Raw genomic sequence first — 14,904 nt, forward strand, 5'->3', positions numbered from 1 at the left:
GTATTTCCTTTTCTCTAGTTCTTGTTATGTTCAGTGTGCAAGTTTGTGTGTTCATGTCGGTATGTTCCGGTAGTTGCTTGTTTTTCGTTGTAGATCATATTTGTGATTTCCACGCTGGTTCTTGTGCTTAATTCCATATTCTCATTTCATTTGGATTTTTTCCTACAAGATATTTCTTTCATTTTGACTGTTTCTGGGTTCTGAAGCAGTTTTGGGCTTACTGGTTGGAGATTTATTCTTTTCCCAAGCAGTTCTCGGCATGTGGATCTATTTTGGGTCTTGCTAGATGTTCCTAAGTCCTTGGTCAACCTTCCTGTTGATCCACACTTCTTGGTGGTTCTTTTTCGGAGAATTTCCTTTCATTCTTGAGGCTGACCTATTTACACATTTCATTTTCTTATCTTGGTAAATGTAATCTTTTGTAGCCGACCCGGATATGTTCCGGAGGGTATATATATAGTTTTATGTGATCATTTGTAGGGCAGGCGAGGAGTATGAGATTCTAGATTCATGATTAGAGATCCGAATGACTCTGAGAGTTTTAGATGTATTGTAATCTGGCATGTTAGCCTACATGTAACCAATTGATTGTTGGATGTTCTATGATGAATGTATGATGATAACCAGTTGGTTACCAGAGGTTCTAAGATGATAATATGATCTGATTTTGTAATATTTTAATGTTTTATTGTTGATTCCATTGTGTTACTCTTATTGCATGACCTAGTCAGTTCTCTTTGAGGACAAACCGGATCATTGTTGCACCAAGTGGTATCATTGTGGGTTATGAACCGGTTGGTGGAAGAGCTAGTTGCAAACCTTGAGGCATTCCTTCGGGTGAACAAATCACCAAGTGGAGGCAGTCTGCGAGTGTGTTCAATAGATCGCCGAGTGTGAGGCAATTGAAACTGGCAATCAGATCGTTGAATTGAGGCAGTTCACCAGAGCAAGGGAGGAGATGCCACCTAGAAGGATGAACCCCTGGAGGGTAGAGAAAATGATGGAGGATTTTAAGAATGAGATGAGGAACGAGATCTGGAATGCATTGGCTCATTTGTGAAGGAATCCGGAGTCTGAGGATGAATATGAGGAAGCTGGAGAAGAGCTTGAGGCAGAGGAGGTTGAACGAGTAGAAGACGAGAGAGAAGAAAGATTTCTAAGAGCAGTGGCACAAGAAAGTAAAATACATAAAGTGGACGTTTCAAAGTTTTATGGGACGTTGAATCTAGAGGACTTGACTAATTAGATCCAAGAGTTGGAGGACTACTTTGAATTTGAGGATGTTAAGGATCCGCAGAGGGTTAGGTTGGCACAAACTAAATTGAAAGGGCATGCTACCTTGTGGTGGAAAGAGTTGCAGAGAGATAGAGTGGAGAATGATGAAATGAAGATCACCCAGTGGATACAGATGGTTGCAAGATTGAAGGCCAAGTTCATACCGAGAGACTATGAGTTGGAATTGTTCAAGAAGTTGCAGAACCTAAAGCAAATAAAAATGAGTGTGAAAGAGTATACTGAGGAATTCTACAAGGTGATGATCAGATTTGGGCATAGAGAGATGGATAGAGAAAAGGTGGTGAGGTACATAAATGAACTTGCATTTAACATTCAGGATGAGATGAGCATGTTGAGGATTTCCATAGTTGAAGAAGTTTACCAATATGCTTTGAAGGTTGAGGAGAAGGTGAGAAGAAGACAACAAAATAACCCTAGAGGGAAGGAGAGATGCAAAGGACAGATGTGGAAGTATAGAGAAGCAGAATGTTGAAGAAAAATCAAAACCTAAGTGGAGTAAGGAACCGGATCAGAAAACACAGAGAAAAGGCAGTGGCAATAGCAATAAGGAATTTCCTGACAAATGTTTCAAGTGTGGAGAAACCAGACATAGATTTTATGAATGCAAGCAAGGAATAGCAAGAAGTTGTGTGGCAAATGAGGATTGGGAAGCTGAAGTTACTGGAACTAAATGTGCACTGAAGCAAGGAGAATCCCTTATGTTCAAAAGAGTCATGATGGAGCAGAGTAGTGAGGATACCAAACCTACTCAGAGAAGGAGTCTTTTCCGGACTGTGTGCAAATTAGGGGGCAATTGTTGTAAGGTTATTGTGGATAGTGGGAGTACTGATAATTTGGTGTCTAAGGAGATGGTAGTGAAGCTTGGATTGAGAAGCCTTAAGCACCCTTGTCCTTATAAGGTAAGTTGGTTACAAGATGATCAGAAGTTGGAAGTAAAAGAACAATGTTTTGGTGAGTTTTAATATTGGGCCTTTTAGGGATGAGGTCTTGTGTAATGTTGTATCTATGAGTGCTTGTCGTTTCTTGTTGGGAAGACCTTGGCATTTTGATAGAGAAGCTATCTATGACTATAAAAGAAACTTGATCACTATTGAGAAGGATGGGCAGAAGTTCACATTGGCTTCTTTGAAGGAGAAAGAGAAGGAGGTGAATAATCCAAGTCTTAAGAGAATTTGCAGTACTAAGAAACCGGTTGCAAAGGTTATACCAAAAAAGTGGCATGAATTTGCAGATGGATTTGATAGATAATTCTAATAGATAGATGGAACTGGATGGCAATAAGGTTGTGATAGTGAACCGGATGAATTCTTGTGGTAGAAATAAGTCAAATTTACAACAGAAAGAGAGTAGTAAGCAGAGATAGTGTGCAGGTCCGAAGCAAGGGAAGAGAAATAAAGAGAGTTGGGAGTTAGAGAATCCGGTTGAGGTTCCAAAGGAGCTAAGGAAGATTTTTGCAGATAAGGAAGATGTTTGGATCAGAAATGAGCATGGGATCTACATCCCTAATCCTTTTCGATGTTCATGAGTTTCCTCTCATGGAACATCTCTTTCTACCTACGGTGTCTAATGCAGGAGCATCCCTGATCTATGAGAAATCTTGCATCAACAAAAAATATTTCCTTTTATTTAGTTCTTGTTCAGTTCAGTGTGCAGTTTTGTGTGTTCCTACCAGTATGTTCTGGTAGTTGCTTGCTTTTCATTGTAGATCATATTTTCGATTTGTAGGCTGGTTCTTGTGCTTAATTCCAGATTCTCAATTCATTTGGATTCTTTTCCGGCAAGATATTGCTTCCGGTTTGACTGTTTCTAAGTTCTGGAGCAGTTTTGGGCTTACCTGTTGGAGATTTATTCTTTTCCGAAGCAGTTCTTGGTGTGTGGATCTATTTTGGGTCTTGCTAGATGTTCCTAAGTCCTTGGTCGACCTTCCTCTTGATTCACACTTCTTGGTGGTTCTTTTTCAGAGAATTTCCTTTCATTCTTGGGGCCGACCTATTTACACGTTTCATTTTCTTATCTTGGTAAATGTAATCTTTTGTAGCCGACCCAGATATGTTCCAAAGGGTTTATATATGGTTTTATGTGATCATTTGTAGGGTAGTCGAGGAGTATGAGATTCTAGATTCATGATTAGAGATCCGAATGACTCTGAGAGTTTCAGATGGATTGTAATCTAGCATGTTAGCCTGCATTTAACCGATTGATTATTGGATGTTCTATGATGAATGTATGATGATAACTGGTTGGTTACCAAAGGTGCTAAAATGATAATATGATCTGATTATGTAATCTTTCAATGTTTTACTATTGATTCCAATGTGTTACTCTTGTTGCATGACCTGGTCAATTTTCTTTGAGGACCCACCGGATCATGGTTGCACCAATTATACTTTGCTTAGAAACTTTCTTTTTGTTAATTATGTTGTACGTTATGTAAATTGTTGAAGGTGGATCGTGCAAAAATATGTACCATTTTTTCCATCTTGTTTTTATTTCTTATCGTTAATTATGAGTGTTATATTGTGTAGGAATAGACAAATTTATCTAATGCAAATGATTTATAGACTTTGCATTTTAGTATCTAAGGATAAGCATTTATTATAGTACAACGTAAGATTTCTTGAACCATTCAAACATAATTTTGATCAATCTCTTAGAAACTATAAATTAATTATAATAAAAATTGAGCCAAGATATATATTATCTATGATAAAATACAATCAATTAACGATGTTGAAAAATTAGAAAAATAGATATAGATTTTTTTTTTATCCACGTTAATAACTAGAATTTAAAATATCATTATTTTAACTTTTAATTAATTAACAAATACGGTCAAATCCTCGAGCCTTGTTATACTGCATCACCAATAAAAAAGTAAACGAGCTTATCACCAGTAATATTTTAATGAACGTCACTTCTCTGAACCAATAGAGTCAAAATGTATTGTGGGGTTATATATAGATTATGTTTGCTTCTGAAAAACTCTAATCGTAATCTATTCAAATTGACCGTAGAAAATATCACGATTCTAAATGATTATTTATTATTAATATAATGTATTATTATCAATATTTTATTAATATTGCAGGTCTGCAGGCCATTTTGTCATAAGCTCCGCAAGAGCATATCAAGCACGTTTAGGAAGAAAATCCAACACAATAAAACTGAGAAGTTTCGAAATCTTGAGTGAGTGACAAAATTTCTCTCAGATCGAGTACAATGGTATTCAATCTCGCGATCCTTATTTTCCCTCTTCTTCTCTCAATTGCAATCTCAGGACTCTCTGAAGTGCAAAAAGATTTCCCAGAGATGGCAAGATTTGACGAAATAATGAAGATGCTAATGCAATACAGCAATGTCCCGGGCGCCCAATTAGCCGTGGCAAAAGGCGGGCAACTGAAATATTTTAAAGCCTTTGGAGTAGCCAACAGAGAGAATGGAGAACTTCTGCAAACAGACAACATAATGAGGTACAACAGCATCTCTAAAGTCATCACAGGGACCGCCATCATGAAGCTTATTCAAGAACGAAAGCTCAGTCTCAACGACAAACCCTTCACTTTTCTCCAACATCTCAAACCCCCCAAGGGCGCAACCGTCGATAGCCGGTTAAAGAATATCACGGTACAGAACCTGTTGCAGCACACCGGCGGCTGGGACCGGACGTCCACCGGCATCGACATTCTCTCACAGCCGGCAACCTTGTACGCCGCTCAAGCCCTGGACCTTCCGCCGCCTCCTTCACCGGAAGACGCAATTCGCTTCATGAAAGCCCTCCCGCTCGATTTTGAGCCCGGATCGGCCATGGAATACTCCAATTTCGGTTACATTGTGCTGGGGCGGGTGATCGAGCATGTGACCGGAGTGGCTTACGGGCGCTACGTTGAAGAGAATATTCTTGGTCCCTTGGGAATCAGGGGCATAAAATTGGGGCACACGCAGGTGCAACGAAGGGCAGAGAAGGAGGTAATGTATTACGGTCGCAACGGAAAAGATAGTCTCTGGGTTTCCATATTTCCCGGCGAGGGCTTCGTCAACGCGAGCTACGGCAACTTGGATTACAGTAGCCTGGATTCCGTTGCCGGCTGGATCGGAAGCGCCGGAGATATTGTGAGATTTGTTGATCATATCGATGGGCTCCGGCAGCCGGCGGTTCTGGGGGAGGATATGGTGTACGCCATGCTTAATGCAGGGATGCCTGAGAAGAGGTATTTGAAAGGGGATGTTCTGTTCGACCACTCGAAGGGACTGTTTGTGTTTGTTAGCGTGGATGGAGAGGGCAAAATACGAAGCTTTCAGCACAGAGGAGCGGCCACAGGGGCTCATTCTTTTTTCATGCGATTGAGGGAGGAGAATATTACATGGGCTTATGTACTCAACACTTGGCCTTTGCAAGATGAATTTGTGTATATTGCAGCTGGTAATATTAGTGAGGTCGCGAGGGGCATCCAGAATTGGCCTGATTACGACTTGACGATTGTCTAACAAAGTTACGAACTGTATTTCTTTGTCGACGTCTGATGTAAGCATTTAAATATGTGTAGGCCGTGAAATAAGTAAAGCATTGATTTTTAATCGGGGTTTCTCGGCCCTTCCCATTCTGTACTGTTAAAATAAACCTTGGCAGGTTTTGCGGAAGTCTTTAACTTAATGTGGATGCTTTAAATAAAAGGAAAATAATCCATGCTTAGAAAAAATTTGTTTAGTGAAAATATTCCATGCTTAGACAAATTTTGTTTAGTGATACACATCTTTAGTTTTCGTTTATTTTGTTTTCTATGTTATATATATATATATATATATATATATATATATATATATATATATATATATATATATATATATATATATATATATATATGTGTGTGTGTGTGTGTGTTTTTTAAGGAGTTGTGTTATTTTAAGAGAATTTTTGAGAAGTGTGGTAAATTTTGAAGATCATAATTAAAGACCTTAGAATGATGTATACAAATTTGTTTGTCATCTTAGTATATAAAATGTAAATCTTTCATTATTGATTGTTTCTTCAATAATTTAGAATGATAGAGGACTTGTGGATTTCTAAAATATGAAAATAATGCTAATGAATGGATTTTATACACTATTACATAGCATCATTTTTTTCCAAATGCATATTTAGTCAACCCAGTCTAGAAAATAAAGGGACTTACACAACCAAACTTTAAAATTTTAAATTGTGGTGGGGGTTAAATATGTATGTATAAAGATAGGTAAAAGTTAGAAAAATGAGTTCAATTTAACACAATGCAACATAACATGGAATGCAAGTTATACCATTACACTTCCCTATAATATCCTCTTATTTCTAAACATGCTAGAAAAATACTTTTTATTTGCCATTAAATTAAGAATGAATATTCACAGGTTTGGGTCTATCTCACATTAACCAATCAAAACAATAAGTTGTAACAAAATGAGCATTAAGAGTGCTAGACATAATGAAGATGAGCGTATTGATGAATTCCACTAGGAGATGTAGGACAATGCAAAGGATAAAATTAGTTGTTTGGAAGGTAGAATTTCTCAATTTAACAACACTTTATTTCTATCACTAAAGACCTCTTGGATTATCCTATGTCTTTTATAGTTTAGTTGTAGAAGGACCTAACCAAGAAAAAAAGACAAAATTGGAAGAAAAAAGACACTTAAAGGAAAAGAGGAGTTGAAGAAGATTCGCATGATGAAAACAAAAAAAAATGAGGGAATTTCCTTATTTAAGTGGAGCAAACATCTTAACCTGGTGGTTAATGTGAGACAATTTACAATATAACTAGTTTGTTAAGCATCCTAGTCCTCTATTTTTGTTGGAAATTGTTTTGTGGTTGGTTTTGATGTTGCATTGGTTTAGTAGCTTGTAATCTATTTTGAACTCTGTGTTTTAATGCACTATAACTTTGGTTGTGGGACCTTTTTCCCACCTTATCTAATATAAAACAAAAATGCTAAAATATTTTAGTAAGTCATAATATGTAAACATGTGTGAGATGACAACAAGGATAATGAAATTAAGGAAACATGGCAAAAATACATATATAAACAAATATGTAATGTCTATAACATTTCATTAATGTTTCTCCTTACATAATTCATGGAACCCATGTTGACATGCTCTCGTGAAGGGAGTCAAAGTTTGTAAGGATTGTTGAAAATCACAATGAAAACTCAAAAAGAAAAATCCATATCTTACAAGGTGTGTTAGACACCAATTGTAGCTTTTTGTTTGTCAATTTTTTTATTAGAAAAAGAAGGATAGGCCCGTACTATAACAAAAAGAAAAATTGGGATAGGCATGTACCACAACAAGTCACCAAGAGGGCATGCTAAGGGAAGATCCCACAAGCAATGAGACAACCCAGGAAACACCAAAAAAAGAAAACCCTTTTTGAAAAGAGGCTTTTGACCGGAGCCATAACTAGTGGGAAACAAATTCCTAAGCACCTAAAACTACCTAATCAAACCAAAGGGGTTTACAAACTCACCCCAAACCATCTTAACAACTGCCCTAAAGCCGGGAACATACCAGCCAAGGGGACAAACAATAGCAAAAGGCATTCTACAACCTTTTGCCAACATGGCATTTAAAAAAACTAACAAAGGCCACCTCAATCTAGGCCAACTATCAACATAACCATTAGGAAACAGAGTCCCAATAAGGAAACACATAGGGAGAAAGCCCCAGAAAAAATACCAAAGATAAAATGAACCCAACACCTACTCTAAATGAGAGGTCCTATAGGCAACAACCCCACAAGACACATTAGAAGATAGGGGGAGTAAGGACCAAAAGAAGAGGTCCTCAAAAATGAAAGCATCCTCCAATAGTAGTAGGAATCCAACACCAAAGAAAACACACAACAAATAGAGCCTTCTCTAGTTAAATGCCCATAGGGTAACCAGCCCATAACACCTATTCAAAGTTTGTCCACTCTGACACAAGGAGAGCAACCACTGAGAAGAACACCATCATCCTGAAGAACAAACAAAAAACCCCACACACCCATCAATGGGAACCTTCCGCATCTTTAAGACCCACCTCCATAAGGTCACTTAAAAGAGCGAGATAAAAAAACACCACCAAAACCCTTCCCAAGCAGGAAGGGGCCACCAAAAACCAGACTCTTAGAGGGGAAGATGAGACTATCCCGTCCAAAAGGCCCACAACACCTATAGAAACCACCCTACTTAGCAAACAAGCCCCCCTCAATAGGAACAAAAGGAACAGAGGAGCCCTAACCCACAAGGCACAAACAATGTGCAAAAGGACCCAAAAGGTAGGGTCCACAACTATCCACACAACATCCATCACCAAACAATAACCCCAGGGAGGAGCGGCCACCATAGAACACAACCACACAACATCCATAGAGGAAACAAAAAGCCCAGTAATGAGCCCCACAATAGAAGCAGACCCAACAATAGCCCGCGAAATAGACATCACAGATGCCCCAGACCGCAGGACAGAATCCGCCAAACTTAGGTGCAAGGGCATAGAGAAAGGGGGGCCCGAACACGAGCAAACCACGAGCCAGGCCAAGAACATAGCCCACAAAGATCTCCCACTAGATGTAGCCCACAAAGAGTCTAGCCCTCCGCAAACCATGCACAAGAGAAACGGGAAGCACGCCAACCCTTGAGCAGACTTGAGAAAAGAGACCCACGAGCAAAACGGGCCTAGGCACACCATTGCCACAAAACGCAGAAGACAGAGACTGCCTTCACGAACCTCAAACGCCCACAAACGGAAACCCACAGAGAAGCAGTGAAAGAAAGCATGGGTGTTAGAAGAAGAAGGTTGCACTCAAACCCACGTCCAAAAACAGGAACATAAGCAAAGGTGGCAACATCACAGTACCCAAGATATTGTGCAACGAACTGAATAAGGGGCAGAAACACCTCGCACAAAGGAAGGAAGCAACCCAGACGAAACACTATCTGGGAATGCAATGCCCCAATAACCAGGATAGGCAAGCAAAAAACAGAGGAGAAGAGTCTCCATTCCCAAACAACTCTCCATCCAGAGCAAGCCACGAGTGGTAGGGCAGAAACAAACCCGTGCCTGTCTTCAACAAGCGGCCAAAGCAACCATGCCGCAAAGAACAGGGGCCCAAACCCCAGATCATCAGCTTCCCCATCTCCCTTTGTGTCTTCCCCTGTCAAACCGCTCCCACTCCCCTTCCTGCTCTACATTTGTTTGTCAAGTTTACAATTAAATAAAAAGTATAAAGAATATTAATACAAAAATTAACATGTTTATAAATAAAAGTTCAAAATTATCAAAACTTATATACTTACTTCTTATATGAGACTTTTGCCTTTTAGTTAAATTGACTAGTTGACTTTGAATTTTGAATTTGTTTTATGTCATTTAGTCTCCATAAAATATGTTTTGATTTAATAAGGTGAGAAATGGACCAAACCCAAATACGAAACAACTATAAGGCGAAAGAAACTTGTCTGACAAGATGCGAGAGTCGGGAGACATAAAGACAAAAAAGAACAAGGCAGCTAGATAGAGTGAAAAAACATAAGAAAAAAAAGGCACAGATAGGACTAAGCTACTAGGACTAGCTAAAAGCAACTATGGGTCTCCAAGGAATTTTTGTCCTTTAATGGCCTTCCATCCATCATTCAAAAGCTTAGGTTTTTCTTCGAATGAAACCACTTTAGGGGCCAAGCTCTTAGTATCTTCAGACCTATCAATCATCTTATTGCCTTTGATCTTCCTTTTCTTGTTTGAGCTAGACGGACAACAAACAGGGATATATTTCTAATTCTTTTTTATTTTGCATGCGTAATTTGCAACTTATGCTTGAATACTTGGAGTGTGGTGGAAAAAGTTTTCGTTTTCTTGAAGTATGAAACAATTTCTTGCATATTTTTGAATATTTCTAGTAATTAACCTAGAGTCTATTGACTACCAATTCCAAATTCTTATGCTCTTAGGTAAAGCCATCCTATTTTTTGATTAAATCAATTTCACCTTCTAGACTCTCTCACTTATCAAATTTGGTATCAATTCCCTTCTTAGCCTCCCAAATTTCCTCATTTACAATATCATTCAACCAATCCATGGTTTTAGCCAGGGCCATTATTTCCAAGGAGTGTATTTTTTCTTAGTATCTATGTAGTTGGGCTATCTACTATTTAAGTATATCATTCTAAAGATTGTAATCTTTGTAGAGTTGATCCACCTTCTCATGAAGCTAGATGTGCAATGTACATAAAGTAGGGTTCTCAAGAGATAAGGGGGTCAATTGAGTGGCAAGTGGGCAAATCATCTAAAGGTGGTTAAGAAAGAGAAGGGTTGTCAATATTATGGGTAGATAGCTAGGATCTTATAAGAGATGAAATGGAATCCGATTCATCATCAAAAATCTCCTCTAGAAAATCAACACAACTCTATATTGATTATCCTTTTTGCATGGCATGAAAACAACTCTAGCTTCCTCAAGCTACTAGGAGATGAGGATCTTCATCTTCCTCTTATGGGCATTCAATAACCTAAAAGATCCACCATTTTGATTGAGGATACTAAAGAGGCCAACTTGGGAATGTAATTAGAATACAAATCACATATCTTACGAGTTCTCACTCATCTAAAGAACACCAATAGTTATCCATCATAAATCCTCTACTCTTAGCATCTTAGGAGTACTCTAAGTCTATATACTAATATCTAAAAGTAGTAGTTTAATTCTAGGAATCATTCCTCAAGATTATGATTAATGTCAAAATAATGGAAGATGGATAGAAATAATCCTATCAAACAAATAATCCCATCAAATTTGTGAATAGAAAAAAGTATATCAATCTTGTATATCATAAACTTAAATGGGGCTATCAATCTTGAATAGATGCAACATTAAGAAATATTTGATTACATGGAAAATAAAGAGAGCTAGGAATCAAATAACCACATATTTCCTTATTTATTTTGGAACATATACAATAATTATTAATAGATTATAAGAAAATTTGTAACAAAAACTAATTAACATACAACATCATTTATATTCTATTTAAATTAGAGAACAAGAATAATCACCAACTACCAAAATCTTCACCTCTTCTATAAATTGTTTTCTCGCATCTAAAGCATGAAAGGCCTACTTAAATGTATCTCAAGATGGGCATATAGAAGCCTTACAATTCCAAATTGAAATCTCAAATATTAAAGGATATCTAATCCAAACTTTAATTAATAATTATATCTCTTTTCATGTGATAAGATTAGGAAATAAGGATAATTACCAACTAGCAAACTCTCGTTGTCTTTTAAAAATTATTTTCTCACATCTCAATCATCAAATTTCTATGTTACTTAGTGGATATATCTATTTCATTTCGAATTTCACAAATGTTAGATAGTGACTTCAAATTAAGACTATAAAGTCCTCTAGATTAATCCTACATTTCATAGTAAATGTATCTATTAAATACACCAAGAATATGTATATGATGTTATGAATAGTTTTTCTATTAACTAGAATCTATAAATATATATATTGGTAGAGGGAATAGAATAAATGTTATCATAATAGAGTCTAACGAGATGTGCTAAAATTAGATAAATTGATAAATATTTAAAATAGTGCATGAATTAGGCTATTTAAATTGATATCAAAAACAAATTGAAAAATGAGTAAATAAAAATGGTTTGAATACATATTGTTTCCATTAGCCACAAGGGAAGAGTAAAAAATTTAAACATATGGGATTGGAACAACACCCTAAATTGAATAGACATGATCTTTTATGAAACCTTTTTAGGTAGTATAAGTGAGTATTAATCCCCTTGAGCAATATGACAAAATTCACTAGGAACATGTTGTTTATGTTTAGTAAGATGTGCTAGTACCAGTATCTACTGACTCAAGAAGTTAGTTTGGAATGATAACATTTAGCCATAGTATAACATCTATATAAAATTTGTTCCTTACGAACATGAGTAATACCGATCCATTATTGAGATTTAATTATAGTTTTGATCACTTATTCCACTAATCTATGAATGCAATATTTAAAGATGAGCCATAGTTGAACTAAAGATGAAATCATCACCTAGTGGATTGGTAGCTTAACGGTAGATCGTCCAACCAGCAAATGAGTGGTCTAAAGTGTGAGTCCTAAATGGTCCATGAAGAAGTCTAAAATAGTATTAGAGCTAGGTTAGTAGAGTTGGGCCGTGTCGAGAAGTCTTGATTACCTATAATGAGGTTTAAAAGGGATGTTAGAAATTTAATCATACTAAAATGAAAAATGGATAGGTCACCACAAGGCTCAATAACTTAGTGGTAGAGTAACCTAATAGCAAATAAGATGTTTAAGGTTTGAATCCTAATTGCTCTGTATTTTGTTTTTCAATATTCCACTATAATAAAAGACAAAATAAGAAGTACATTGAAGTGATTTTTTTTAACATTCTACTAAAACCTTTCTTAGACAATACTAATCACCGCTTTAAAATAACCACTTAAATTTTTATTGTGTATACTAACTTGTTCTACATTCATCATAACTACACTAAACGGTAAACAATATCTCTAAACTCTTAAAAGACAAAATGTGAGTTGGTGCACGAAACGACCACAGGCTAGTTGTCACCGCCTAGGACAAACAGCTCATTTTGATACCGTGGCCTCGCACAAGGTTTGTCGTATTAGATTTTTTTTTAAATGGTGAAGGTTTGGCGGTATTGGCTCCTAAATATGATATCAACCATGTGTAATCAACAAATCCTCCACTCAGAAAATTTCTTGAGAGATTTAAAAAAATTCTTTCAGATCGAGCATAATGTCAGTCAATCTTGTGATTCTAGTTTTCGCTATTTTTCTCTTAAATGCTATATCTGGACTCTCTGAAGTGCAGAAGGATTTCCCAGAGATGGCAAGATTTGACAAAGTAATGAAGATGCTCATGCAATACAGCAATGTCCCGGGCGCCCAATTAGCCGTGGCAAAAGGCGGCCAGCTGAAATATTTAAAAGCCTTCGGAGAAGCGAACAGAGAGACTGGAGAACTTCTGCAAACAGACAACATAATGAGATTTAACGGCATCTCAAATGTCATCACAGGGACAGCCATCATGAAGCTTATTCAGCAAGGAAAGCTCAGTCTCAACGACAAACCCTTCAGTTTTCTTCTCCATCTCAAACCCCCCAAGGGCGCCACCGCCGACAGCCGGTTATTGAATATCACGGTACAGAACCTGTTGCAGCACACCGGCGGCTGGGACCGGACGTCGACCGGCATCGACATTCTCTCACAGCCGGCGACCGTGTACGCCGCTCAAGCCCTGGACCTTCCGCCGCCTCCTTCACCGGAAGACGCAATTGGCTTCATGAAAGCCCTGCCACTCGATTTTGAGCCCGGATCGGCCATGGAATACTCCAACTTCGGTTACATTGTGCTGGGGCGGGTGATCGAGCATGTGACCGGAGTGGCTTACGGACGCTACGTTGAAGAGAATATTCTTGGTCCCTTGGGAATCAGGGGCATAAAATTGGGGCACACGCAGGTGCAACGAAGGGCAGAGAAGGAGGTAATGTACTACGGTCGCAACGGAGAAGATAGTCTCTGGGTTTCCATATTTCCCGGCGAGGGCTTCGTCAACGCGAGCTACGGCAACCTGGATTACAGTAGCCTGGATTCCGTTGCCGGCTGGATCGGAAGCGCAGGAGATATTGTGAGATTTGTTGATCATATTGACGGACTCCGGCAGCCGGCGGTTCTGCGGGAGGATATGGTGTACACCATGCTTAATGCAGGGATGCCTGAGAAGAGATATTTGAAAGGGGATGTTCTGTTTGATCACTCGAAGGGACTGTTTGTGTTTGTTAGCGTGGATGGAGAGGGCAAAATACAAAGCTTTCAGCACAGGGGAGCGGCCACAGGGGCTCATTCTTTTTTCATGCGATTGAGGGAGGAGAATATTACTTGGGCGTATGTACTCAACACTTGGCCTTTGCAAGATGAATTTGTGTATATTGCAGCTGGTAATATTAGTGAGGTCGCGAGGGGCATCCAGAATTGGCCTGATTACGACTTGACGGCCGTTTAACAAAGTTGCCGAGCTTTTTTTCACTGTCGACGTCAGATGTAAGCATTTAAATATGTTTAGGCCGTGAAATAAGTAATACCATTGTTTTTTAATACTCGTATTTATTTAGAGAAAATTAGACAGTAAGACAAAAAGAGTCTCTCAGCCGTTCCTATTATGCACTGTTTAAGTAAACCACGGCCAGGTTTTGCGAATTCTTTAACTTCATTTGGATTGTTTAAATAAAAGGAAAACAAGTGTAAATTATTTTAAATCAAATAATTATAGTTTGTGATTGATAAATTATTTTATTTGTCTAGATATTTAAAAAATATTTTATAAAAATATGTAGAAAGATATCAATTTGGAATTATTTAATTTATTTGAAAGCTATTGTATTTATTATATATGTGGAGACACAAATTTTTATGTATTGGTTATTTTGAAAATGTTGTATTTGTTATTACATGCATAAGTTACAATGACAGCACTATAAGAGCTTAGAACATATGTAAAAGAAAACAAAAAGTCAATAGTAAAAAAGTTGAC

The 14,904-nt window shown here is 37.7% G+C and overlaps 2 protein-coding genes across 2 annotated transcripts; both read left to right on the plus strand.

Moving 5' to 3' along the window:
* The first annotated feature begins 4,515 nt into the window (after window positions 1–4,515).
* LOC131036260 (uncharacterized) lies at window positions 4,516–5,781 on the plus strand. Its single transcript, XM_057968110.2, has one exon. It carries the CDS (start codon window positions 4,516–4,518, stop codon window positions 5,779–5,781), a length of 1,266 nt encoding a protein of 421 aa, XP_057824093.2.
* Window positions 5,782–13,110: 7,329 nt separating this feature from the next.
* On the plus strand, window positions 13,111–14,376 carry LOC131036259 (uncharacterized). The gene has a single exon (XM_057968109.2). The coding sequence runs from the start codon at window positions 13,111–13,113 to the stop codon at window positions 14,374–14,376; it is 1,266 nt and encodes a 421-aa protein (XP_057824092.2).
* The last annotated feature ends 528 nt before the right edge of the window (window positions 14,377–14,904 follow it).

Source organism: Cryptomeria japonica, chromosome 6 (genome assembly GCF_030272615.1).
Source record: "Cryptomeria japonica chromosome 6, Sugi_1.0, whole genome shotgun sequence".
In the NCBI taxonomy this organism is placed as follows: Eukaryota; Viridiplantae; Streptophyta; class Pinopsida; order Cupressales; family Cupressaceae; genus Cryptomeria; species Cryptomeria japonica.

Coding starts and splice junctions, on each gene's coding strand:
- LOC131036260 (XM_057968110.2), top strand. CDS start 4,516: ATGGTATTCAATCTCGCGATCCTTATTTTCCCTCTTCTTCTCTCAATT.
- LOC131036259 (XM_057968109.2), top strand. CDS start 13,111: ATGTCAGTCAATCTTGTGATTCTAGTTTTCGCTATTTTTCTCTTAAAT.